Source organism: Phaseolus vulgaris, chromosome 3, assembly GCF_000499845.2.
Source record: "Phaseolus vulgaris cultivar G19833 chromosome 3, P. vulgaris v2.0, whole genome shotgun sequence".
Classification (NCBI taxonomy): Eukaryota; Viridiplantae; Streptophyta; class Magnoliopsida; order Fabales; family Fabaceae; genus Phaseolus; species Phaseolus vulgaris.
The window spans coordinates 43,231,666-43,258,784 of record NC_023757.2 but is presented as its reverse complement, the minus strand read 5'-3'; the positions used below and the strand labels follow the sequence as shown (position 1 = coordinate 43,258,784).

Sequence of the window (27,119 nt, the reverse complement as noted above, 5' to 3'; positions counted from 1 at the left end):
CTGTAAAAGTTAAAAAAAAAATAGAATATCTCATACTGCGAAAAGTAATAAATATTTTGGTTGGTTAGGTCCTTGATATTGTGTTTCTTTTATTTTCTAGTTATTTTAACTAATGTACTAATTTAATAAGATTGTAATTAGTATAATTATATTCTAGTATTCTTATTTTTTTTTTCATTAAAAAATCATTCCAACTTACTTAATGATTTGGGTTATATGAAGTTTACAAATTATTCACATCAAATAAACACTCATATTTTTTATACTATAATTAATAAAAAATAATATAAATATGATGTTAAAGTAATTAGCATGCAAAATGTTAATAAGCTTATTATATATAACAGCTTGTATTTGAATATAACACGGTAAAATACTATTAAGCCGTAAAGATAAATTTGTTTGAACTTGTAATCATAATTCTCAAACTTTCTTCATAAAAAAACTCAAAATTATATCCTTAAAATAACTAATATTAACGCTATAAAAATCATGTAAAAGGTATGGTGAAATTGTTGGTTATTAATTCAGATTTTATTATTATTAATTCAAATTTTATTATCCTTAAACTATTTTAGCGTTATATTGCATTAATGGTTAATTTATAGGCCGATTAGTATTCCTAGTTTATAGCTTTCAGTAGTTGTAATTATTATATATATGATTGAGTGAATCAAAATGAATAAGATCAGTTTTACAATTTTGTGCAATTACGTTCAATCAGTTGCTATAACATTTTGTCTTTTCTTATTTCCTTCAATTAGTTCCTACAGCTGGTATCAAGAGCTAGTCTGTTATCATGAACTCTACCCAATTATCAGTCTCTATCCTTAATGGAAAAAAATTACCATCGGTGGTGTGTGCAAATGAGAGTTTTGTTTGATTATCATGAGTTATGGGATGTCGTTGAAAGTGGAGTGTTTGCATTAGTTGCTAATGCAACTGAGGCGCAACGAGTAGCGCATCATGACCAGAAGAAGGACAATAAGGCTTTGTATCTCATTCATCAAGGGATGAATGACAGACGTTTGAGCATATAGAAGGAGCAACAACTACTGCTAATGAGGCTTGGACAATTTTGTCAACCAATTATAAAGGTGATGATAAGATCAAGAGGGTGCGTCTTCAAACCCTAAGACGCCAATATGAACTGCTGCAAATGGAAACCATAGATACTATTGATATCTATATAAATAAAGTTATTGCCTTGACAAATCAGATTAAGACCAATGGTGAAAAGATTTTGAGGTCTATAACTCCCAGATTTGAACATGTTGTTGCTGCAATTGAAGAGGCCAACGACATTTAAAAAATGACAGTAAGAGTATTGTCTGGTTCTCTACGAGCGCATGAGCAGCGAATGAATGACAATAAAATTGAAAAACCAATTGAACAGACTTTACAAGCACAAGCCTCAATTGGTAGCTCCTATCATAACATGGTAGCTATTTCAGCAAAGGTCGTGGTGGCCAGAATCATGGAGGCGCTTGGCACGGGGAACGTGGTCGCGGAGGACGAGAAGACATTTATAATAAATCAAATGTTGAGTGTTATAATTGCCATAAACGTGGCCATTATGCAAATGAGTGCAGATCAAAAGGTGATAATCATGCTGTCAATTGTGCTCAAGAGACAGTAATCACGTACAAGATGAAGAGGATCATATCGTACTAATGACAGCCACATCAAATGAAACTCCAAACAATCAGACTTGGTATTTAGATACAGGTTGCACAAATCATATGGGTGGTCAGAAGGAGTTGTTTGCAGATTTGGATTACTCATTTCACACAAAAGTGAAATTCGGTGATGGCAGGTTCGTTCCGGTGACTGAAAAAGGGCAAATTCTTATCACATTGAAGAATGGTGATCACAGGTACATCTATGATGTTTTCTATGTACCTGATATGAAAAGTAATTTGTTGAGTATGAGACAACTGGCTGAGAACGGTTATGAGATGCACATAGTTGAAAATAAATTATCAATTTTTGATAAAAAAAAGTAATTTGATTCTTAAAACCTTTTTTATCAAAAAACTGCATGTTTCCAGTAGATATTCAAATGCGTGATTTTAAGTGCTTGAATGCAATAATGAATAATGAATCGTGGTTATGACATTTACGCTTTAGACACTTAAATTTTCAGAGTTTGGAAAATCTTTCCAAAAGAAATTTAGTGAATGGTTTACCCCATATTCATCACTCAGGTCAATTGTGTGAGGCTTGCATTTTTGGAAAGAATAACAACACACCATTTGTTAAGGAGCCTTGGCGTGCAAAATTTGCTTTGGAGCTTGTTCATACAGATGTTTGTGGCCCGATGAACATATCATCATTTGGAGGTAATAAGTATTTTCAAGGAAAACCTGGATTTATGTATTGAAAAGCAAGGATGAGGTATTCCACTGCTTTAAAATATTTAAAGCATTTGTTGAAAGAGAGAGTGACAGACAAATTAAGATGGTGTGTAGTGATGGAGGAGGTGAGTACAAGTCTAATGAATTCAAGAGGCACTGTGAAGAACTTGGGTTGCAACATAACATAACTTGCCCCTACACACCTCAACACAACGGAGTTGCTGAGAGAAAGAATAGAACAATCATGGACATGGCGAGAAGCATGCTTAAAGCGAAAGGTATGCCAAATTATTTTTGGGCTGAAGCCGTAACACGTGCGGTATACTTGATAAACAGATCACCCACTCTGAGTGTTCCTAACACAACTTCGATTGAGGCATGGAGTGGATTCAAACTCAATGTGCAACACTTGAAGGTATTTGGGTCAATTACTTATGCTCATGTTCCCAATGTAACAAGATCAAAGTTGGATGATAAGGCAGTGAAGACCATTTTCATTGGATATAAGCATGGGGGATACAAATTGTACAATCCAATGACAAAGAAGGTGATTGTTAATCGTGATGTTACATTTGCCGAAGATGAGGAATGGCAATGGAATGCAACAGCTGAAATGGATTCGAAAAAACGATATATTTACATTTTGAACGATGATGTGGAAGATATAGTCACTCTTGAAGCACCTGCAGTTCAACCTGAAGTTGTAATTCAACCTGAAGTTGCACCTCCAATTGCAACTATGATGGAGCGACCAAGAAGGCAACAACGACAACTTGTACATCTTCAAGATTGCGAAGTAAATCTTGATGATGAAGTTGATGACAACCTGTGAGACTTGCCGATGCCATTCAACACCCCAAATGGCAAAAGGCTATGAATGAAGAATTGATGGCGATTGAGAAAAACAATATCATGACTCAAATTGGGAAGGTTGTTCCAAATCAGAATTAAGGGAGGATGTTGATTATTAATTCAGATTTTATTATTATTAATTCAGATTTTATTACCCTTAAACTATTTTACCGTTATATTGCATTAATGGTCAATTTACAGGCCTGTTAGTATTCCTGGTTTATAACTTTCAGTAGTTGTAATTATTATATATATGATTGAGTGAATCAAAATGAATAAGATCAGTTTTGCAATTTTGTGCAATTACGTTCAATCAGTTGCTATAACATTTTGTCTTTTCTTATTTCCTCCAATTAGTTCCTACAGAAATTAGCAATAACACGATGGCATGTAAAGAAAAAAAAATTGCAAAAAAATACGAACAAGAAGGATTTACATCTTAGTTCAATCATGTTGAAATATGCTCCTACCCTTCACCTATCATTTTGCATCATTGTCATCTTAATCATCTTTTGTTTAGTTAAATTTAGAAAATAAAAATTGTTTTTATTTAGTTGTTGTAATTAACTTGTACTATCATGTTGTTATGACTCATTGACTTGAATATTTTTTATTATATAACTATTTTTTTTTATATTGAGTGTATTTCTATCATCAAGTGAATTTAAGTGTCGTATTTCCAACATGTATGTTGAAAACAATATAAAAAAATTGCAAATATACTATAATTATATTATTTTAAACTTTTAAGAATACACATTTGGCTTTTAATAGGTAATAGATTAATAACATTGTTTTCACATTTCAGAACCTAAAATTTAATTTAATCATAAAAAAATCACATCATTTTTATGGATTTTGATAGTCAGACTGATGATCGAGGATGTCAGAATCTTAGAAAAAAGGAAAAAAGAAAAATTTTAGACTGAGGGTGATTCTTTTAAAATGTAACATGAATAATTGAATTTTTTATTTATAAATTCTTTTTATTTTAATAACAAAATATTTATGTGTCATTTAAAATATATCACTTTTACTCTAAGGTTATTTTCTAAATCCTTACATTATTTTATATAAATTTTAATCTAATTAATAAAAGTATATTTTGAAGTATTTATAATTTTAGTTTTTGATTACTTTTACTTTCTTATTTTTATTTACACGTCAATAAATTTAATTATATTTTTAACTTTCAATTATTATATTTATCATATTATCTATCCCATTATTCATCTTAGAATATATTTAAAATATTTCTTGTGAATTTTAAAATAAAATCATTAAAAATATTATAAGTACTATAACAATTAAAATAAATACACCACAAAAATGTTATAAAATTAATTTGTATATATCATTATCAATATCTTAGATAACAAAAAGGTAAAAGTAAGACAAATTTCTCTTATAACTTTTGAAGTAAAACTTTATTATAGGAATGGAAGAAAAGAAACAAAATATACACAAAAACAAAATCTTTGGTGGCGGCAGCGAAACGCCTCCGCATCTTAGGGTTTTCGGTGCAAGGCGGCAGCATTGTGCGTGACGGCAGCGGAATAACTGGAGGTGCGGCGCGGCAGTGCTACAAGACGACATCTGGAACACAGAGCACGGGAGAGACCTAATTAGGGTTTGTTGTGCGTGCGTGACGGCAGCGGAACGCCTCCGCATCTTAGGGTTTCCAGTGCAAGACGGCAGCGGAATAGCTGGTGCGGCACGGCGGTGCTACAGGACGACGACGCGGTGCGGTGCGGCGGCGTGCGGTTTCCGTTTGTGCGACGACGCCTGGGCGACGGAGCGCGGTGGTTGTTGGGCTGGTGCGCGGCGTCTGCTGAAAGGGGTGGCTCTTGTGGCGACGGAGTGGTTGGCTCGCGCGGTGTTCCGTGTTCTTGTGGAAGTTCTTGGCAGCAACTTATTAGCCTTCTAATATGACAGAGGGTTCTGCGGGTTTTCTCATACCATGGGCTTGCTTGATGGATCGGGAAGTATGTCCTGATAAAAAAATATATTCTATATCCGGTCAAAGGAAGACTTTTGCTCAGGCTTTGGAAAATACATGTGACATTCCTTTGTCCCAGCTACCTACTTCTTGTATTAAGGGTGACATAATTGCTGTCCGGATTGATGAGGCAGATTACTTGGCTGGTCTTGAGGATTGCAAAACTCATCTCCATGGTCGGATTATTCTATCTAAGGGGGATAAACCTCTTACACACCTGGATTTAACTAAAATTTTGCAGCCGGTGAGGAAAGCTCTTGGACCATGGAAAGCAATTCCTCTTGGAAAAGGTTTCTATGAGTTTGAGTTCGCTTCTATAGAAGACATGCAATGGGTCCTCGGGATGGGTTCGCTGAAGTTATCTCCTGGTTTATTGAGATTGTTTGCCTGGACAAAAGAATTTGTCCCAACTACCATGAAGAGTACCAAAGCTCAGACATGGGTTAGAATCTACCATTTTCCTTTGGAGTATTGGAAACCAAGGACAATATATTCCATCGTTAGAGGCCTTGGTACTCCTTTGTCTTTGGATGAGCATACTATGAGGAAGAATAGGGGTATGTTTGCTAGAGTGTTGGTGGATATTGATCTACTGTCCCCTCTCTCCGATCAACTTTTGGTTGAACGTCCAGACTTTGCTTTTGTAGCTGGTGTGGAATATGAATGGCTCCCTCCATTTTGCTCTCATTGTAAGATGATTGGGCACGAGCTTGCTCAGTGTTGGACGATCCATGACCAGGGTCGTGTTCTTGGGCCTCAACATAAACCTTCTCAGAAGGCATCTTCTGATGAACGGGACCAAGGGAGGACCGTGATTCCTAAACAACGTAAAGAATATAGAAAAATTAATCCGGAGACAAAACTCGTGGAAGGCCTCATTGATAAGTTGAAAGTTGATGAAACAGGTGGAGGAGGGGATGATTTTGCAGATATGCCTCCTCTTGAGGATGCTTCAGATCATGATAGGTCCTCACCCAAGCAGGGGTTGTCCACTCCCACTTTGGATTCACTTGCTGTTCTGCAAGCTAAGGACTCAGAGTCAAATTCAACAACTTTTATTGATGATCATCATGTGGAGGTATCTGTTCCTGTGATTGTACCATCTCCGTTGTGCTCTCCTCGGAGGGTTAAATCACACGCAGATACTAATGCACCAGTTCCTAATGTGGAGGTCTCTGCTATTGTGATTGTACCATCTCAGTCGCCTCATACCTCCCCTCGGAAGGCTAAATATCTTGGGGATGTTAAAGCAATATCGTTGGTCTTTCAAAATCACTTTTCTTCTCTTGATGGTTTGGAAACTACAGATGTGGGAGGTGATTCTCATATTGGAGCGTCAACTATTCCGCCTACCATTGTTGGAATTAATTCTGATCATATTTAAAATCATGTTGTTTCAAAATTTTGGGCTGACTCTAATGACATGGAGGAGGATGGCAGTGATAATGGGGAGGAAACAGTTCGCACTAAAAGAAAACCAGGGAGACCACCTAAGGGGACTGGTAAATCCAGAAAAACTGCTAAGGCAGTTCTCTCTACAACGTCGCAATGAAGGTCTCTTCATTTTTTTGGAATGTCAGAGGATTGGGAAACCACAAAATTGTGGAGATGTTGCTTAGTTTACTTAACCTACATAAACCTCTCATGGTTTTTCTTGTTGAACCCATGATGCCGTACACTAATGCTTTCGACGTCCTTTTCAAATCTGTTAATATGCATTTGGTGGCTACGTCTCCTATTGTTAATAAAGTTGCTCAGCTTTGGTGTTTGTCGGTTCCTAATCTTGTCCAAAATTTCTTGGTTAATGATCAATTTATCTCTGTAACTTGTCGTCTGCAAGAGAAAAGTTTTAGCTTTGCAGGTGTTTATGGTGCTAACACATACTTGTCTAGACGATTTTTATGGAGGGATCTTAGTCTCTTCACAGGACCTTGGTGTATTCTGGGAGATTTTAATGTTGTGCTCTCGGCGGATGACTGTAAAGGGGGGGTGGCTCCTAATCAGGTTTCTTGTAATGAATTCCTGGACTGGATTAATACTAATGATCTTTCTTGTATGCCTTTTACTGGATCTTGTTATACTTGGTATAATGGAAGGAGAGGGTTGCATAGAATTCACAGAAGACTGGATAGGGCTTTATGTAATGGAGTGTGTCTGGATGAATGGGAATCTTGTACTTATCAGGTTCTTGTTAAAAATTGTTCTGATCATTCCCCTATTCTTGCTAGTCTTGCTAGTAATTCTTTGCAGAAGGTTAGCAATTTTCGTTTCTTTTCGATGTGGCTTCAAGACACTTCGTGTCTAAAGCTTATTCATGATTCTTAGGCTAATAAGGTTGTTGGTTGTCCTATGTTTATCTTGCAACATAAGTTAAAAAGGTTGAAACTTGAGCTCCGAGACTGGAATAAAAATTCTTTTGGTAATGTTCATAATGGAGTTCTTCTTAAGCAGGGCATCCTTCTTGGTATTCAAAAAAGCTTAGAGACTGCTAGTTTGTCTGATAGTGATGGACTTCTCTATCAAGAAAAGAAAGGGCTAAGGAGGAGCTTGATCATGCTCTTCACTGTCAATATTTGTTTTGGAAAGAAAGGGCTAGGATGTTATGGTTCAAGGATGGAGATCAAAATACTGCTTTTTTCCATGCGGTGGTCAAAAGGAGAAATAATTCTAGTGGGATTCATCGTCTACGGATTGATAATGAGGTTACGGAGGATCCTAAAATCATTGAGGATCATATTTTGGACTTTTATAAAAATCTTTATGCTGAGTCTATTTCTAATGTTCTGGATACTGATAATATGGAAGATTTTATTGGTACTTATATTCCTGCGATGGTTTCCTCTGAGGAGAATATGATGTTGATTAAATGTCCAGATTTTTCTGAAATTAAAAATGTTGTTTTTAATCTTAACGGTAATAGTGCTCCTGGTCCTGATGGTTTTGGTGGTGTTTTCTATCATTCTTGCTGGGAAATTATTGGGACAGATGTTTGCAATGTTGTTCAACAGTTTTTTAAACAAAACTAGGTTCTCCCTGGAATGAACAGTAATGTGGTATCTCTTATTTCAAAGGTTCAGGGTGCTGATTCCATTAAAGATTATAGGCCAATTGTTGTTGCTAATTTCAAATTTAAGATTATTTCCAAGATACTGGCAGATAGGCTTGCACTTGTGGCTGCTAGAATCATTTCTCCTAATCAATATGGATTTATGCAGGGTAGACAGATTCAAGATTGCATTGGTATTGCTTCTGAAGCTATTAACATGCTTTCTAAAAAGGTTAGAGGAGGTAATGTGGCTTACAAAGTTGATATTCATAAAGCTTTTGACACTCTGAGTTGGAAGTTCTTATTATTAGTTTTAAAACGCTTTGGTTTTCACCCCTCTTTTATCGGTTGGATTAGTACAACTCTCCGTTCAGCTATGCTTTCTATAAGAATAAGTGGTAGTTTGGTGGGTTTTTTTCCTTGCAGTCGAGGGGTAAGACAAGGTGATCCATTGTCTCCTTTACTTTTCTGTCTTGCAGAGGAAGTTCTTAGTAGAGGTCTCTCTAAGCTTGTGAATGATAAGAAGATTTTAAATATGGCCAGTCCGCAAGGTTATCTCACTCCCTCTCATATTTTGTATGCTGATGACATATTTATTTTTTGTAGGGGGATATTAAGTCTCTTAGAAATTTGAGTTCTTTTCTTAAAACATATGGTGATTTTTCTGGTCAATATATTAATAACTCTAAAAGTAGTTTCTTCACCATGGATAATTCTCCAAGATTTATCACCAAAATTCAAAATATTATTTCCTGTAGTCATGGTTGTTTGCCTTTCAATTATTTAGGAGTGCCTATCTTTGTTGGTGCTCCAAAGTGTCGGTTTCTTCAACCTTTGGCTGATAAAGTTAAATTGAAGCTAGCATCTTGGAAAGGTAAATCTCTTAGCATGATGGGTCAAATTCAGCTGGTCAATACAGTGATTACTGGATCTCTAGCTTATAGTTTTAATATGTATAAGTGGCCTGTTTCACTTATTAAGCAAGTTGAGCAGTGGTGTCGGAATTTTATTTGGACTGGTGATATTCTGAAAAAAGGTATTGTTACCGTTAATTGGGGGAAAATTTGTTCACCTCTTGAGGATGGAAGCTTGAATATTATTAATCTTCATCATGAAAATAATGCATATCTTCTTAAGCTTGCTTGGAACTTTGCTTATAGCGACAAACCTTGGTCTTTACTCTTGAAAGCCAGGGTTCTTAAATCAAAATATGAATTTAGAACGGTTTATAGATCTTCCTCTCTCTGGCCTGGAATTAAGCATTTTTATTCTACCATACTTGATTATACTTCTTGGACTGTTGGTACATGTTCTTTTATTAATTTCTGGAATGATAAATGATGCTCTACTACTTCTTTAGCGAATATTGCAGGGTTATCTGATGGTGTTAGCATTCCGGATACAGTCTCTCAATTTTGGACAGGTTGTGATTGGAATATTCCCTTATCTTTACAGCAGATGCCTCATTTTTTTAATCATATCATGATTAGAGAGGAACAGGATATTCCTAATTGGATTCTAAATGAGTCTGGTCGTTTCACTCTTAAATCGGCTAGGACTTTTTTCTTGGAACCAGGAGTTCCAGGTGGTTGGGGTAAATTCATTTGGTCTTCATCTATTCCGCCTTCCAAAACTCTAGTACTCTGGAAAATTTTTCATGGGCGACTTCCTACAGATCAACATATTCAGAATAAGGGTTTGTATATATGTTCTATGTGTTCGCTTTGTGAAAAGCAAGAGGAATCTATTCAACATCTATTTTTTGAATGTTCTAACGCATTGCATATTTGGAGTTGGGTTCGACAAATTTTTCTTACTTCTCATTTCTCTAATAAGGATGATCTACTTTCTTTTATTAAGAGTGATGGTAGTCCTTTGGTTAAATTGATTAAGCTTGCAGTGATAACCTTTTCTATATGGATGATATGGCGTATGAGGAATTATGCTAGATTTCATGATAAGATTGGGGTTTCTAAGGCTATTTCGATAATTAAAGATTTAACTTGTCTAGTGGGAAATTCGTCTAAAGCTTCAATGAAGAATGATATGTTGAACTTCAACGTGATTAAGTTTTTCGGTATTAAGACTCGTAGTGGTAAAGTTCTTCGTCCTCTTCCTATTAGATGAGAATTTCCTTCACCAGGCTGGGTCAAAATTAATACTGATGGGGCTGCTAGGGGTATCCTGGTCTTGCTACTTGTGGAGGTATTTTTCGTGAAAGTATGGGAGAATTTATTGGCGCTTTTTCAGCGTTTCTTGAAGTTCGAACTGCTTTGGTTGCTGAGTTTTATGGAGTTATACATGCTATGGAGGAAGCTCAAAAAATGGGGCTTACTAATGTCTGGCTTGAATGTGATTCTGCCTTGGTTTGTGCTGCGTTTACTGCTAGGACTAATGTTCCGTGGATGCTTCAGAATCGATGGAATACTTGTCTTAATTTTTGTGGGACAATCAGGTTTAGGGTAACTCATATTTTTCGTGAAGGGAATGCGTGTGCTGATAAGTTGGCTAATTTAGGATTTATTCATAGAGAATCATTTCATTGGTATAATAGACTCTCAGCTAGTCTGTTCTTAGAATTCTTTATGAATAGGTATAATCTACCTATGTATCGTTTGTGTTAACATATGGGTTTTGGTCTAGTCCCCACATATTTTTGTATTTTCTTTCTTTTTTCTTTTTTTCAATAATATTTTTTTTTCATGTGATGGCAGATGATTGTTGTTACTTGAAGTGTCAGCTCATCTGAGATGTCAAGTTGCATAGTGATGCCTAACACGAAAACTTTATAAAAAAAAATTATTTATACTATAGAAATACAGTATCGCATTTTGAAGTGATTTTATATGATGTAGTTTTAAAATTTAAAAGATAAAAGAATAAAGAAAAAATTTAAAAAAAAAATAGATACGTGAGAATCCTCTATAAATAAATATAAATATAAATAAAAGAGAAATTTAATAAATAATTTAAGAATAAAAATAAGATAAGTATAAAAGAAGTAGAAGTGTTTTTTTTTTAAAGTTACTTAATAGCATCGCTCTAAAGAACCCTCCTAATCCAAAGGTGTGTTGGGTGAAGGCTGTGGCGGTGATCGGCATAGCAAAGAAAGTATAGCTTTACGATGGAAGAAGTCACCTTGGATACTGTACAGCCCTAAAACCCTTTCTTCTTCTCTCTTTACACCGCAATTCATCTATGGTTTTCTATATCCCTCACTTCTTCCTTCAAATTGGGTAACAGGATCTCATTCATTCCATTTTGAAGCGCTTTTGGACACTGCGAGCCCTTGGTTCCACACTTCTTCTCTCTTACCCTCCTTTGCTTCCCGTTTATCCCATTCACTAACTTCTTTTTCTTCTGTTCCCATTTTCAGAGCCGGAAAATTTTGAAGTTAAGGACGCTCCGGATTCCGAGGTTCTTCAATTTCTATTTTTTCCTATTCCTCCTAACTCTTTTGTTTGTGTTTGTTTATTCACAGCGATATAATTTCTGAATTCCCCATGTTATTACCTCTGGGACTTTTAAATTTTCGGATCGTTTTTGCGTGGTTCTTTCCAACCACTACTTCACTAGCCTACCTGATCTGCTCATTTATTAGGATTCTGTTATGTTTACTGCATTCGATTTTAATTTTGATACCACGTTTCTATAGCTTTTTAGAAACCTTGCCAATCACATTTATGTCCGTATTAGTGTGAAGTGACGTAACTCGTAAGGTCATTTTTTAGTTATTAGTTTAGGTTATTCCCATGGTCCATTCTATTGCCCTTATTAACAAATATATGGTACAGTTCTATCATTTGTTTTTCCTTTAGTATCAATGCAAACTCACCATTGGTTTATTTCCTTCTATCTTATCCTATGCTTTGTTCATTTGTTGTTTTGAAGTCTTGTTTGTGAGGTCTTTCAATTTCAACCGCTTTATTAGCTCCAACATGCTTACACATCATACTTCAGTCAACAGAGATGATTTGGTACATGCTTGTCACAAAATCTTATTCAATCGTTACTTTTGGTCCCATCCTTGAAGAGAATTCTACTTGAAACTGTGATCATATAACCCTGAATGACAATGAACCCAAAAGTTAAATTTAGATAATGTGCTATCTGGTTAACAAATTTTGGCGGTTTATAAGCGGCTGGAGTTAGTTGCGAAGCTATTTCATATATGCAAGGGAGCTTTTTGTTGGATTTTGTAATACATGAGAGATCTGTGTAGCAAGCATGAAATACCAGGAGTGCGTAATTTTTTCAACATATCACATTGTATATATATTAATCCTTCCCCAAATTTTTGGTAAGGGAAATTGCCCTGATTGTTTCACTATCAATTTCTTGCATTCAGTTTGCTACATTTGTCTTCAGTTTAAGATGTCTATATATCTATTTCAACCAATATCTTGTTTTTCAAAGTATATTTTGTAATCTATATCTGACTGGGTGCCGTCAACAGCAACAATATCCTAAGTAGAATCTGCATTCTCTAATATTTTAGTTATTCTCTTCAACTACGTGATATCCCTTGCTTCACGGTTGCATTGGGGTTTACTGCTACAGGTAGGAGTTGGAACATCCAAGAAGAATCGGACAACTTCTGGTATTTATGTCATGTCTCCATTTTTCATTAAATTGATGGATTTATTCTCTGGTGGGGGTTATGTGATCAAGTCACGCCATGGTTGTGTTGTTATTGCAAATTGAACGTTTGCATGTTTTACTCATTTCTCCATCTTTTCTGATCCAGCTAATGGCAATGCTCTGAAGCTTACTTGTGAACTTCTCCGGATTTTTATCACAGGTGTATACATCTTAAAGAGAAACGCGTTTGTGCCTCCTTGGTCTTGACTATAAGTTTGCTCATAATCTTTATCACCTTGACATAAACCGTTCTCTTGATGCAGAGGCTGTTCAACGTGCTGCTGCTATTGCAGAAGCGGAGGGTGCTAGTCAAATAGAACCAACTCATTTTGAGATTATTCTTCCTCAGTTACTTTTAGATTTCTAAAGCATTTAAAATACTATGTGTAACTTCTACTTCCCCGCATCATAAATTTAGTAGAAAGGACATTAAGAGTTGTTGGTCCGAAGGTATGTCTGATACAACTAATTCTTTCCAGGGACATTGAAAGGGATAAAAGCTGATCATTGAAGTTGTTCCTTCACTCGTTTCATCTAACTATTTTTGAAGTTGAAGCATACAAGTTGATTTTATTTCATTAAGAAGTGCAATTTTTTTTTGTTATGCAGAAGAAAAAAGCGTAAGAAAATTAGTAAAAAATGATTGAAATAGTAAACAAGACAATAAAATGATTAAAATTCAATTGAGATAAAAGTTTTCGTCCAAGACATAATCTTAGCTTTACTTCTTTGGGTGTATCATTGATTTAAGGATATGTATTTCCCCTTGAAAGAAATTGGTTCTAGTTATTAACAAGCTTAATAATCAACCTCTTCATTTAGATTAAATTATATTATATTTCTACAATTATCACTAATGATAAAGACTAATAGAGAATTATAATTCTATCATTCTAATTGATTTTATATTAGATTGGGAAAATGGTCCTTTTTGCACAACCAATGAAATTGTATTATGATAATAACTATAGTAGAAGTGCAAATGTTAAAAAAAAAAATAAGAAAACAATTACACCTCGGCCCTTTTTATAAGGGTCTTAAAAAGAAGGGTTGAAATACTATAAAAACTTAAAATATTTTCAAGTGATATCCAAACTTAATAAAACCTGTAATTATTTCTTAGAGTTTCAGAAGTGTTGCCTATTTCAAAAGATGTAGAGATTTCTTGCTTTTTATTTCCTGCATCTAATTTGAATGGGCCCTCATTTTACTTAAAGATTGAGATTTCTCCTTCCTACATAAAATAACCCAAGAGTACTAGTATGAATTAGAAAAAAAAGTAAATTGCAAAAAACATATATATATATATATATATATATAAGTGAACTATGAGTAGATAAAAAATGAAAAATTATGACTAAAGGGAGATGTATGAAAATCGAGAGTAACGAACACAGGGTGTTTCTTCTTGCACCTCAACAAATTTCTGTCTGCACCCCATTATTTTAGAAAAAGACTGTTTAACCTCTTTTAAAATTGACTTCTGAATTCTCTTTTCGAAAACATACCCAGAACATATTTTATGAATTCTGGATTTACTGTTTCAGAAGCAAAAAAATGTGCTTTGAAAATGGTTTTTTGGTCTTTCAAATTTTCTATTCTGGAAACATATTTTGTTTATAGAATATCCCCTACCCTGAAATCATCTAAAATTATCAAGAATAATTTGGGTATTTTAAAGAATGTAGGAGTGCAAAAAGAAAAATGTAGGCGTGCAGGAAGAAATACCCCAACACATTTCATCGTCAAACAACAGAAAGGTCAACGCAAATTATTTAAAGCCCAATAAAAAAAAGCCCACAGACCCTAATGAGTGAAGAGGGAAGCGTGTGAAGGAAAGTGGCAAAAGAAAGATGCCATTATGCCAACTACAAGGAATGCAGCACTACAACTGAACAAGACACCGAAAAACACCAACGTTGTTTAAACACTAAACAATAATCTCAACCTGTTCCATTTACAGCATCAGTATCGCTCTGTAACAAGTAAATCCTTACTGATCCCCGAACCCTAATTTTGCTCCGGGGAACGCTATTTTCTATACGATGGAGGTAACCCCTTTCTCTTTCTTCGTCGTTTATCACTGCGATCGATCGTCAAACATAGTTTTTCACCGACGAAAACACCTCCCTATCTTTTCTTCTCTCATTTACGTCGAATCCTTGTATTGCTCTCAACTTTGATTAAAAGTTAGCAACTAAATACATAAATTATGAATTTGTTTCCACCGTTCAACTACATTACTAGAGGAGAGGCTCTTTGAATTTTATTCTGTTTGAATTTTGAACATGCTCATAAATGGAATTTTATGGTAATTCTCACTTTAGGAGTTTGAACATCGTCTTCCATATCTATAACTTACAGTGGCTATTGTTCTTCCTTTTAGTGTTGACCAATGTTATGCATGTCCAATTACGTTTTATTTGTATGAACCGTTTCTCTCATTTAGAGGCCGAATCACTCCACCTTCAGAATTGATGATTCTGGATTCCTTCTGTTTTATACCATAAATTTAGCCTTCGATTCTCTCTGCTTGCTCACCATATGGGTGCAGTTCAGATAAAAGGAATAACGGGACGCTGCTTGCTTGTGTTTTCTTACTTTGTCCTCTTATTTTCCGTAATATTTAAAACAAAAAGTAATCTAAAGTAAATATAATTTTGCAAAAAAAATACAGCAATACTGGTCTGGGAGTGCCCTCAACGAGAACAAAGGAATGGTAGATAATTTGCAGCGTTGTGGAGTTATTACTTCCAGAAAGGTAGGTGAAGTAATGGAAACCATCGATAGAGCTTTGTTTGTACCTGGTGGACTTCAACCTTATGTTGACAGTCCTATGCCGATAGGCTACAATGCTACTATCTCTGCGCCACATATGCATGCAACGTGCCTTCAGTTGCTGGAGAAGAATTTGCAACCTGGGATGCGTGTTCTGGACGTTGGCTCTGGTATAGTCTATGAACTATTTTCTTGCGAGCTATCTATAATTATATTTTTTCTAATTTATTAAAGAGAAATGAAAAAAAATCCTACTTATTAGGAATCAATTTATTCCACCACTATTGGCGTATTGGATTTGTTGTTTACAAGTCATGGATAGACTACATAAAATGTTTGTGGCGGCTGTACTAACAAGGGTGTGCAGAAAATAGTGGATGCTTTATTTCCTTCCCTTACTGTGAAGTTATAGAAGGATGATGTGGAGACTTTATAATGTAACCTTGACTGTTTTTATTGATAACACCAATACTCTCAGATTTGCGTAATCCCAATTTAATGTGGAAATGTTGTTCGTTCCTTATGTGCAATACAGAATTAAAGGATGTTCTATATAACAGGAACGAATTTCCAATGCTTTCTTTCTGTTTATTCTCTGCATTTGATGCAAATTATTCATACTTTGGCCCCTTTGCAGGTACGGGATACCTCACTGGATGCTTTGCCTTGATGGTAGGACCCCAAGGCCGTGCTGTTGGCGTGGAACATATTCCTGAATTGGTTTCTTTTTCAATTGAGAATATTAAAAAAAGTGCTGCATCTCAATCATTGAAAGATGGTTCCCTTTCTGTGCATGGTGGTGGTACGGTTTCTATATCTCCATTGATACCAAACATTGAAACTCTTTTCCACAACAAAAATACTATTGACTATGAGAGTTTAGTATAGTCCTTTTGTTAGATACGGGTGGTGTCGAAGGCTTAATGTGAGGTAAAGAATTGAATAACTTTGACGAGTCCTTCAGTTAAACAGAAATTCATAACCTGATGATCTGGATTTGGGATTTGTTTGAAATGATTGAGTCAACTCAAGTAATCTGATGGTCAGGATTGGGATTTGTTTAATGTGATTGAGTAAATTTCATCTGAAAGTAGAGTTTATTCATAACCACTTGTGTCATGACACTCCTAGATATTGTGGATTTTGAATGTCCATAGTCACTTTCTTTAACTCTTCCCCTCTGTTCTGTGGTGGTAACTGCATGGTTATTGATGTTTTTTTTTTAGAAGTTAAATAATTTGGTATGTGAAGTTGGCGGATCAATAATTTCAAATATGTAAGTGATTGTTGTGTTGATTGACAGATGGTAGGCAAGGTTGGCCTGATTTTGGTCCTTATGATGCCATTCATGTTGGAGCAGCGGCACCAGAAATTCCCCAACCACTTATTGAGCAGTTGAAGCCGGGTGGTAGAATGGTCATTCCTGTTGGAAACATATTTCAAGATTTAAAGGTCGTGGATAAGAACTCTGATGGTTCTATCAGTATTCGAACTGAGACTTCTGTTCGGTATGTGCCTCTCACTAGCAGAGAAGCTCAGTTGCGTGGTTAGTGAAATGAAAATCTGGAAGGCTTTGGTTGTCTGTACCACGTGCTGTAAGAATTTGTATATTTGAAGCTGCTGTTCTTTTCTTGCCCTAAAACAAATGATTCATGTCGATCATTCAGAAAAGTAGTTATACTAATACCATAAACATTCTCGTTCTTTGTCTGAAATCTGAATCTATTTTATGGCTTTATTTAATATTATATAAAACATTATTTTCTACGTAAGTGGTTGAGTCGAAAACTTGAACAATTGTCTTGTATTTTGCACTTTTTGAGTAAAAAACATTTGACAGTATACAAAGTTTTTATAATGTCTTCCAATCACAAACTGTTGTACATGGTAAGTTTGTTGTAATCTTAAAACTTATTACCACTATTTCTGATGGCTACTTTTGCTGCAACATCAATTGAGTAGATGTTAAATGTTTCTTAGTAGAAAAGATTAAGAAGCTTTTTGTGATTGTTAAAATTGGTAGGGTGTGGGTGTTTAATTTTTATGTCGTGTCGTGTGGCTGTATTGTAATGACACACCTTGTGTTATTTTTTACGCAATAATAGTATTCAGTTTGCGTAAAAAAATCTACACTTTAATTATGAAGTAATATATTAATTAGTTACAAATTATACATATCTTACTAGTTAATTTAATTATTGAAGATAGCAATTATTAATCACTTTAGTCGTTGATGTGAGTGTTAACTAATTTGATCATTAATTCTAGTCATTATAATTTGAACCTAAATTGATCAAGAATCTATTTTAACAATTTTCTTCATAAATACTTCAAGAAAAGAAAGAAAAAAAGTGCTTCTTTCTATTATCCACAAATTAAAAAGAAACATTTAGTAAATATTAATTTTAATTTATAAAAAAAAAATTCATTTTTCTTCTTCGTGTTTTTCTTGTCTAGAAATATTAGTAAATAAGTTTGTTCAAACTATTCAAACTTAAAACTAATTTAATTCAAGGTTTGAAAATGATATAGTAGAACTGATATTTGTGAGCTTATTGACTAGAGAAACAAATTTAAAGGACTATAGTTTGGAGTTTTCTTTTTTAATTTTAAAGTGAAGCAAATTAGTTGACATGTTTTGATTTTTTACACTGTGCTTGTAGTTGAATGAATACTGTTTACCCATATATAAAAGCAAGGTTGGCATGTGTTTTCACAGTAAAAAAGGTGAAAATAATTTTGTATTTTTATCAGCCACTTGTCTTTCTATTTCTTTTCTTTTTTTTACTAAGGCCGTAGGCTCTGATTTTATAAAATCTTTTATTTTTACGTTTCTTTTTTTTTAAAAAAAAAAAGCATGCACAGACATGGCAATGTTGTCAAACTCCTAAGGCCCTATCGGTCAACCATACTTATCTTTTAAGTTTAAAGATTAAATCATTGTTACGTGACTTGACTTTCGAGAAAAATCACACGTATCTAGAATTTTTCAGCCAAATTTTGTACTATCGATTCCCTTTCATGAAAACTAATTGTAGGTGTCGATTAACTCTAAATAATTTTTATTCCTTTCTAGAGCAGTGGTACTTACAGATTAGACTAACCTTAGGATTATTGACAAATAGATTTAAGCACGTATTTGATCAGATTCTCTCCAAACAATTTTAGCCAAATTCTTCCTTGGATGCAGATAAAAACTATACTTTTGGTAACCCTTTTCTAGAAGACATTTCTGGATTTAGATTTAGATTTTCAGATGACGTTTCAGGATTTAAATTTTCAGAAGACATTTCTGAATTTCAGAAATTCTTTTCCTAAATATATTTCCAGATTGTTTGTGTTCTAGATTTTCTTTTCCAAAATGTATTTTTTATATTTCAGATCTATTTTTTGCAGAATGATATTTTAAATTCCAGATTTTTATATCCAATTTTGGAAATTTTGAAAGGTGAGAGGGTGCGGGTTCAAATTGGTATGGTGCAAGAAGAATTTGCCCCAATTTCATTGAGTACAGTCAACATTCAGCTAAATTTGTACCATTGGTTAGTTATTAAGCTGCAAAAGCAGGAGAAGAATCTGGTCCTTCAAATATGAGAATTCCCTCTGCAAAGGAAATGAGAAGCCGATTTATCTGTGCTTGTAATTTCTTTTACACTAAAAAGTGTAACCATTCGAATAAGAAATCTAACAGATGACATGACAAAAGATCACAGCTTTGGCATCTATATAGCATGAAGTCAGTCTTAAATATCCTCGCGTCAATTCTATTTACCAGAAGATTTAAACTAAGGGACATTAACTATATTTTTTTTCTGATAAAAGAAAACTATTTGTATTTTCGAGCATCGATTGCAAACAAAATGGTTGAGAAAAAAAAATGAAGAGTTTTTCCAAAATCCCTAGAGTTGGAATTGTAACTTTTAATCATTTTCATCTGGACAAGGAATTAATAACATTAAGATGCAAATTCAATCTGAAACCAGCTGCCAAAGAAGGTAAAAATTGACACTGTATACTAAACCATTGAAAGGGAACTCAATCCGTGGACATGGAAGATTACTCTCAAGTTACCACTCAAAAGGAGCTGCGTCTAGGCTTTTCCTCTGCAATATTCACTCTGATTGTTCTCCCATCCAACTCCTGCAATAATATCAGAACCACCATATCAGAATTTTACTCCTAAGAATGAAACACAGAAGTAGTCCTTCTAATGTTACAACCAATGATCAAGTAATAAAGTACTTGTGTGTTACCTGACCATCAAGAGCAGCAATTGCATCATTCACATCAGCCTCACTGAACATTGTGACAAAGCCAAAACCACGTGATCGACCACTGTCTCTGTCATAGACCACCCGAGCCTCCTCAACCTTACCATGTTCACTAAAAATTTGCTCCAGCCGAGCTTTGTCAGCATCCCATGGCAAGTTCCCAACGTAGATTGTAGTAGATTTAAAGGTTCGAGGTGGTGGGCGGGATGAGCGGTCAGGCTGTGCCCCTTTTGGAGCGGCCTTATTAACAGTCAACACTCTTCCATTTAGTTCCTGTCACATAAAAGATGGATAAGATTCAAAACAACTCAAGAAACCACAATAAAAATAATTAGAGAAGAGAATCAATAGGCATTCTTGTTCCAGAAAAGGACATGTCACCCAAAAGACATTTCAACTTGGGAAAACTGCTAAGTCGAAACACCTTTGTATGTGCAGAAAAGTGTGAATACTCATACAAAATCTAATGAGAACAAAATTAAAGTATAAAATTCCGTTTTATTTCATTCAGTAAAAGTAACAGTCTATGACTACAGACAATAGTATTTCCAATATAATTGCATGGAGATCCCAATTTTACGATATACGTAGACACTTAGGTAAGAAGATATTCAGATGACGAAGTAAAATCTTTCGATTACAAGTTCAGGTCCAAACATTTGTACCAATTCCTTACAATTTAAATCTCGAACACATTTATTATAATGAGAGCAAAGCATCATTAGAACAAGACCAAACCTCATAGTGTCTTAGGTTAACTACTGTGAAGATTATCAAAGAGAAGCAACAATATTAATAATACTTTCCCCTTCTTGTCTACACAAGTCTATCATCATAGTTTCTCACATTCAACCCAAATTTCATTTCAGTTGGGGAAAATAAAGGGAGAAGGAGGGAGATATTAATGTACAACTAGCATACAATTCAGGATCCATAATTTGCCAACCCTGGACACATTTATTTACACTTTTACACTGGGATCTTAACATTGAGAATTAGAATTGTATCAACATGTCACATTTGAATGGAGTGACTTGATTCTAGCCTCCTGGGCTCCATTGTTTGGATTGTTTAAAATTAGATGGAACGAAGTATAACACGATGACACATCCCATTCTATCCAATACCACTCTTTCTTCCCCTTCAATTTATTTTTTGTGAACCTAGATTATTTTCTGGCCAAGAGTCAGAAACTAATTCTTCAAAGCATCGAGACTAACATCTCTCAAATGATGTTATTTCATGGACATGGACTTCTGATTACATAATTGGGCGTGACAATCTGAGAATATACCACACCACGCTGATGCGCAATCTTTTTACTGTTCCATCACAAAATTATCCAAACTACAGAATAATTACTTTGTTTCATTCTATAATTATTCACACGACATCCAAATCCTAACACAGTTTTCCACTTGAACATTGGACCATAATCACAACCCATATAACTCAAAAACAAAATATAAACCAACACAACAACTTACATAACCACTGAACTTCTCGACAGCCTTCTCAACCTCTTCAAGCGTACTCATGGTGACAAATCCAAAGCCACGACTCCGGTCAGTAACCCTATTATAAATGACCTGAAACCACCGCCACCCACATTGAAATCAAACGTTTGAAACCTCAAATCAAACAAAACACCAACATAAACAAAGAATCACTCACCTCAGCAACCTCAACGGTGCCAGCCGGCTTAAAAAGCGAAGCCAATTGCTCGCTATCAACATCATAAGGCAAGTTCCCAACAAAGATCTTAACTTCCTCAGGTGGTTGAGCAAAACCCCCTCCCGTAATTTCTTCCACGCCGTCATCGCCTCCTTCTTCAGTTCCCCACGCTTTGTCGTCTTCGTTCTCCCATACGGCGTTTTCTCCCTCTTCTTTGGCCCAATCCGATGTCTGGGCGACGAATGTGAGGAGAGAGGGGAAGCGGGTGGTGTTGGTGGTGAGGGGAAAGAGGGAAGAATTGGAAGATGGAAGCTGGAGGTTGAGGCGCTTAGAGGGAATTGAGAGAGAAAGGGTTTTGGTATTGGCGCGGAAGAGAGAAGGGAGAGAGAGAATGCAGGATTCCGCCATTGTGAGAGTGTTGAAGGAAGGCGTGGTTGTGAGAGAAAAAGGCATAGACATGGATAGAGTTTATGACATCAGAGAAGGACACAGGTGCAACACAGAGAGAGAGATTGAGGAAAAGAAAGGATAAGGGGTATAATTGAACATAAGAAGTGAAGGGTTTTGGTGGCACGTAGGCAGTAGAACCAAAAATAACCCAGATTTTTTGGAATATTTTCTTAAGTAAATATCAAAATTGTTCCTTTAAATATTATTTTCCTGGTTAATAAGTTGCTGAATTTCATGCAAATAGATCTTGAATGTTATAAGTACACATTAGTCTTTTAATTAAGGAGACAATGTTGATTTATTCATTTGTTTTTTAGTTATTTTATAACATAAATTGATTGAACAATTTGAAATAAAGAGAAAAACTTATTGTGATGGAGAGAATCATTATAGAAGAACAAATTTTATTGAAGATATTTGTTTACTAGAAGTAAAGAATGGGAGGTTGAAATTGTCTCCATACTGTTACACTCTCTTTGTTTACGCGAATAGAAAGAGTCTCTCACACTTATTTAGATATTGTTATTAGCATAAAAATGGGAGTAAAGAAAGGAGGAGACATTGACTAAAGACTTTTTCACATATGTGTGAAGAAACAAGTAGAAAGTCACCTTAGTAGCTTGATTTTACCATCATTTAAGAGTGTTACAAAAATGTAAGAAGTCATGAAAATCCAAGAACGAGTATGAATAGTCGTTTCTTCAAAAACACCATAATTGATTATGTTTGATTTTTTAGTTGATAAATGATGTTCCAAAACTCCAAAGTCGATTATGACTAGTTATTTTACGCATTCCTTTTATTTAGTTCCAAGATTGGTTATGGCCCTTTTTTTTGAAGTGATAATCAATTATGGCTTAGCTATGGGGTGAGGTTAGTTGTTTTTGTAGGAGTTTGTAGTGTGGTTAGTTGTTAATGGAGATGTGATTAGTAGCTGATGCTGGTGTGATTAGTTGCTGCTGGTGTGATTAGTATAAATAACAATAATAAAATTATATTTATAATATGAAGAATAAATATAATTATTTATAATAAAAATAAAGTTATATAATAATAATATTAATTTAAAAAATAAATATAAAAATAATATTATTTAATTATTTCTTGATTAAAAATTTTATAATTATAAATATTTTATAATTTTTTATATATGAATAATGTATTTTTTCAAAAAAAAAATTTATTTACAAAATTTTAATTAACTCAAATCTACACAAAAAAATACCCCATTTCATTATTCAAATATTTTTTATATACAAGGGTAAATTTGTAAACTTATATTTTACACATTATTAAAAAATTAAAAAAATTCTCACAACCATCACATTACTCATAAACTTACTAATTTTCCTCACCAATTCACCTTAACATAGTACAATCCAAACAACATCACTTTCTTCACACTTTCCTCTTAAATCCTCATACATCAAATCCTCGCACATCCCCTTCTTAATCCAAACATAACATTAATGAAATTCACCCATTTGTAAGTTGGTGAAACTTGTACTTATCTTTGTTTTGTGCATATATTTATTTAGTATATTTGGTTTGTTGTATGTTGTTATTGATAATTGTTGTTAAGTAACATTATTTATAAATTGTTCCTTTATTTTGATCTTATTCATTTATATAATGTATGGTTTGTGAGTCTGATTAGAAGAATGTATTTAGGTTAATAAAGGGGTAGTCTAATTTGTGTTGTATACATAATGATTTTATTTTTTTTGAACCATAAGGTTCGTCCAGAATAATATTGACACTACAATTAGGGTAGTTTTGTGTGTTGAAAAATTTAGGTGAGGATTACGTCAATACTTTATTACTAATTACTAAAGGACTTGATTGGTTGTTGTAAAAATTACAATGAGGGTGGATGCGTGTACAACAAAGAATGTAAATGATGAGTTGTACTGTACTGTGGATAATATTGATATTATTGTCTTCTTGAATAATATCTAGCCAATCCAAGAAGAGATATCAATAATTATTTTAATCATAAACACGATTCAATGTCAATATTTTATGATGGACTTGTTGATGTTGAGCCTCATTTACCAACTATATTGAAAGTAGATGGTAGAAAGAACATGGTGCAAAACCTGCTCCAAAATAACTAGTCAACAAGAAGAAATTAATGTAAAATAACCTATTGAAAAACATGTAGTAAAACATACTAAGGAGAATGATAGATATGACCAACAAGAAGAAAATTTGCATAGCCTAATTAAGCACATGTTCTAGAATATATTGAAAGTACATATTGTAGGACTCAATTGATGAAGGAGTGGATGGTGATAGGGGAACACATCGATGACAAATACTTTAGTTCTTATGAGTATGTTGTAAATAGTTTGTAGAAGTCACTGCCTATTGGTTATGGCAAGGACATACTAATTATGAGGTTGTTAGTGACTCTGATTCAGAGACAAAAAAAAGTATGGTTTTGAATCTAATCCAATCAAATCTTTACAATTTCAAGTTTGAGGGCTTATATACCTACCTGTTTTCGAGATATGTGGAAATAAACACAATAATATAAAATTTAATTAAATCAAGTATAATCTAGTAAAATTGAACATAATCCAACAAATCATATACAACCATATAACTAGGATATTTATATAATAATAATTGATTGAATGACATATATATTTCATAATCAAATGTATCCTTACATATCTTTTGAGCATCTTAGTACAAATTCAAAAAAAGTCTATAAATACGTATCAATTTCATAAGAAAAACTGACTTAATTCTAAAATTCATTTATGTATTTAGAGCTCTCAACGTTTTTACTGGTTCGAACATTAAGAATCTTCTCATTGTTATCTTTGACAAATTGGACAATTTTTTAAAAATCAAAACTCAACTCACAAAACAAACTACATTCATCTCAAGATCTCAAGATATTAGTGTTATTTTCTAAAAAGAATATTGAGTAATTTGCAAACTAAATTTGTTGATTTCACATTATACCAATACTTTATGAATTTTAAGGAAAAACTATGTAGGCTATCTCTTTCTCAATTTTTAAATATGAAAGATGAATTCAACATTCATTATTTTTAAAAAAAGTTTGTAACATTTTAATACTAAAGAAATACAGAATTTTCTTGTTTCAATTAAGAGTATTATTTTTTTTCTTTATGTTCGAATTGTATATTCGTTATGTATCCATCTTTAAAATACTTAGAGCTATAAGTAATATGGTAATAGGCAAATGGACAATTTATATTACTTTTCACTATAAAAATTAAGGAATATTTATTTGTAGAAAGTAAAAGTAAGTTATAAATTAACAATGATAAATGATAAGAAATAAAAAAAAGGCCACTATTTCTTTTTAAGAAACATCGTATTATTATTGTCTCTTTGGAACAAACTAGAAAAATAATAACTGAAATATAGTAGAATGTCAACTTTTTTTTCTCTCCCTTTCCTATACTTGTCTTCAGGTCCACAATAACATCACTCTTATGGAAAAAAAAATATTAAAAATATGAATGGTCAAAAAGAATTATTATACGACTGCATGTTTATGTTATATGTATGGACAGATATAAAAGAATTAAGGAATGCATGCATAATAAGGATATTTATATTTTAGTGGAGTAATTAAGTTTAGTCATAATATTGATTTGTTAATTGTACCTGGTCGTTTAAGTGTGCAAAGGTTTTCCTATAAAAATGTGCCAAGATTACGTCATAACAAGCTAGCTAAGAATAATGACGGTTTTAAAGGAGGTTTGATTTACATAAAAAAAAGTGTGTTTTTCAAGAGGTGTTTATCGAGACATCTTACCTTTATGGTCATGCTAAGATTAAAAATTTACAAAATATATATTGAAGAAATTTCAACTATTTACCACATTTATTTACATTCCTTGACTAATTCATTTGAAACTAGTTTCTAGAATGAACTTAATTTTAAAATAAATTACTAATACACTAAAAAAATGGTAATTGAATCTGTGTTTAAAGAAGTAAATTCAGTCATTAATCAATTGATTTAATAATAAATTTGTATTCATCATTATAATAATAACTTTTTTATAAAGCTCTTGTTAAACACGTACCATGAAAAAATAACATAAAATTAAAAAATATATATAAAAAATTAGACAAAAAAACATGATAGTCTTAGTTATTGATATGGTCTATTTGATATATATTTATTAAACACATATTTTTTTCTTCTTATCAAATCATATATTCTATAAGTCTATAATTTTTTTTTATTTCATTTTAGGTATATATGGAGTGTTGATGAATATTTTGAAAACACATATATCATTTTTCTATTAATATATAGTGATTGACTCGGTTATAGATTCTAATAACCAATCACTTTAGTATCAATTTTAATGACCAATTTAATAAACAATTTTATTGATCAATTTTAATTTTCTTTTACTTTCCTATCTTGTTTGAATTAGAATACATGTGATCTACTATGTCCCTTCATGATTAGCTCTTAAAAACTCAATTTTATTACTTAAAATTATTGTTTTAAACATGGAATGAGAAAGTTTAATTACAAAAAATATTCACAAAATAAAAAATAAGTCGTATTTGTTTACTTGTACCTTTTTCTTAGTATTTTATCCTTATATTAATTTTAATATCGATATTAAAAAAATTGACAAGAAGAGATTAATTCCATTGGATATAATTACAACAACAACATCACAAATGATATATTAAAGAAAAAAGATTAACACTTTTTCTATAACACAGTATTATTTAAATCATAAATTATAAAACAAAAATTGGGAATCAGATGCCCACTCAACTTGGTCAACTCTTAAAAGAATAAAATCACTTTGTGTTTGGCTAAAATCACTATTAGTTGTATTTATTGGAAATAAAACAAAAGCTATGTAAAAAATATGTTTTAAATAAAATATTACATTTTATTAAAAATAAAATCACTTTGTCTTTAACTCAATCTTACAAAATTAAAATTAATTAATAAGATTGGTACTTATTTATATATTATCAAATATTTTTATTTAAAATCAATATGTCGAACTCCTCTAACTTGTATTATG

The 27,119-nt window shown here is 33.2% G+C and overlaps 3 protein-coding genes across 3 annotated transcripts; 2 read left to right on the top strand and 1 right to left on the bottom strand.

Moving 5' to 3' along the window:
* Nucleotides 1–11,258: 11,258 nt before the first annotated feature.
* On the top strand, nt 11,259–13,419 carry LOC137807933 (protein MHF2 homolog). The gene is made up of 6 exons (XM_068608793.1): nt 11,259–11,402; nt 11,498–11,546; nt 11,631–11,671; nt 12,815–12,854; nt 13,002–13,055; nt 13,159–13,419. The coding sequence occupies exons 1-6, from the start codon at nt 11,379–11,381 to the stop codon at nt 13,260–13,262; spliced, it is 312 nt and encodes a 103-aa protein (XP_068464894.1). The 5' UTR covers nt 11,259–11,378; the 3' UTR covers nt 13,263–13,419.
* Nucleotides 13,420–14,735: 1,316 nt separating this feature from the next.
* On the top strand, nt 14,736–17,388 carry LOC137807932 (protein-L-isoaspartate O-methyltransferase 1-like). The gene is made up of 4 exons (XM_068608792.1): nt 14,736–14,946; nt 15,573–15,843; nt 16,311–16,475; nt 16,977–17,388. Exons 1-4 carry the CDS (start codon nt 14,941–14,943, stop codon nt 17,222–17,224), a joined length of 690 nt encoding a protein of 229 aa, XP_068464893.1. The 5' UTR covers nt 14,736–14,940; the 3' UTR covers nt 17,225–17,388.
* Nucleotides 17,389–19,558: 2,170 nt separating this feature from the next.
* Nucleotides 19,559–22,184, bottom strand: LOC137807931 (28 kDa ribonucleoprotein, chloroplastic-like). The gene is made up of 4 exons (XM_068608791.1): nt 21,619–22,184; nt 21,432–21,533; nt 19,927–20,217; nt 19,559–19,813 (listed from the first exon to the last, which is right to left on the bottom strand). The coding sequence occupies exons 1-4, from the start codon at nt 22,075–22,077 to the stop codon at nt 19,748–19,750; spliced, it is 918 nt and encodes a 305-aa protein (XP_068464892.1). The 5' UTR covers nt 22,078–22,184; the 3' UTR covers nt 19,559–19,747.
* Nucleotides 22,185–27,119: the final 4,935 nt, after the last annotated feature.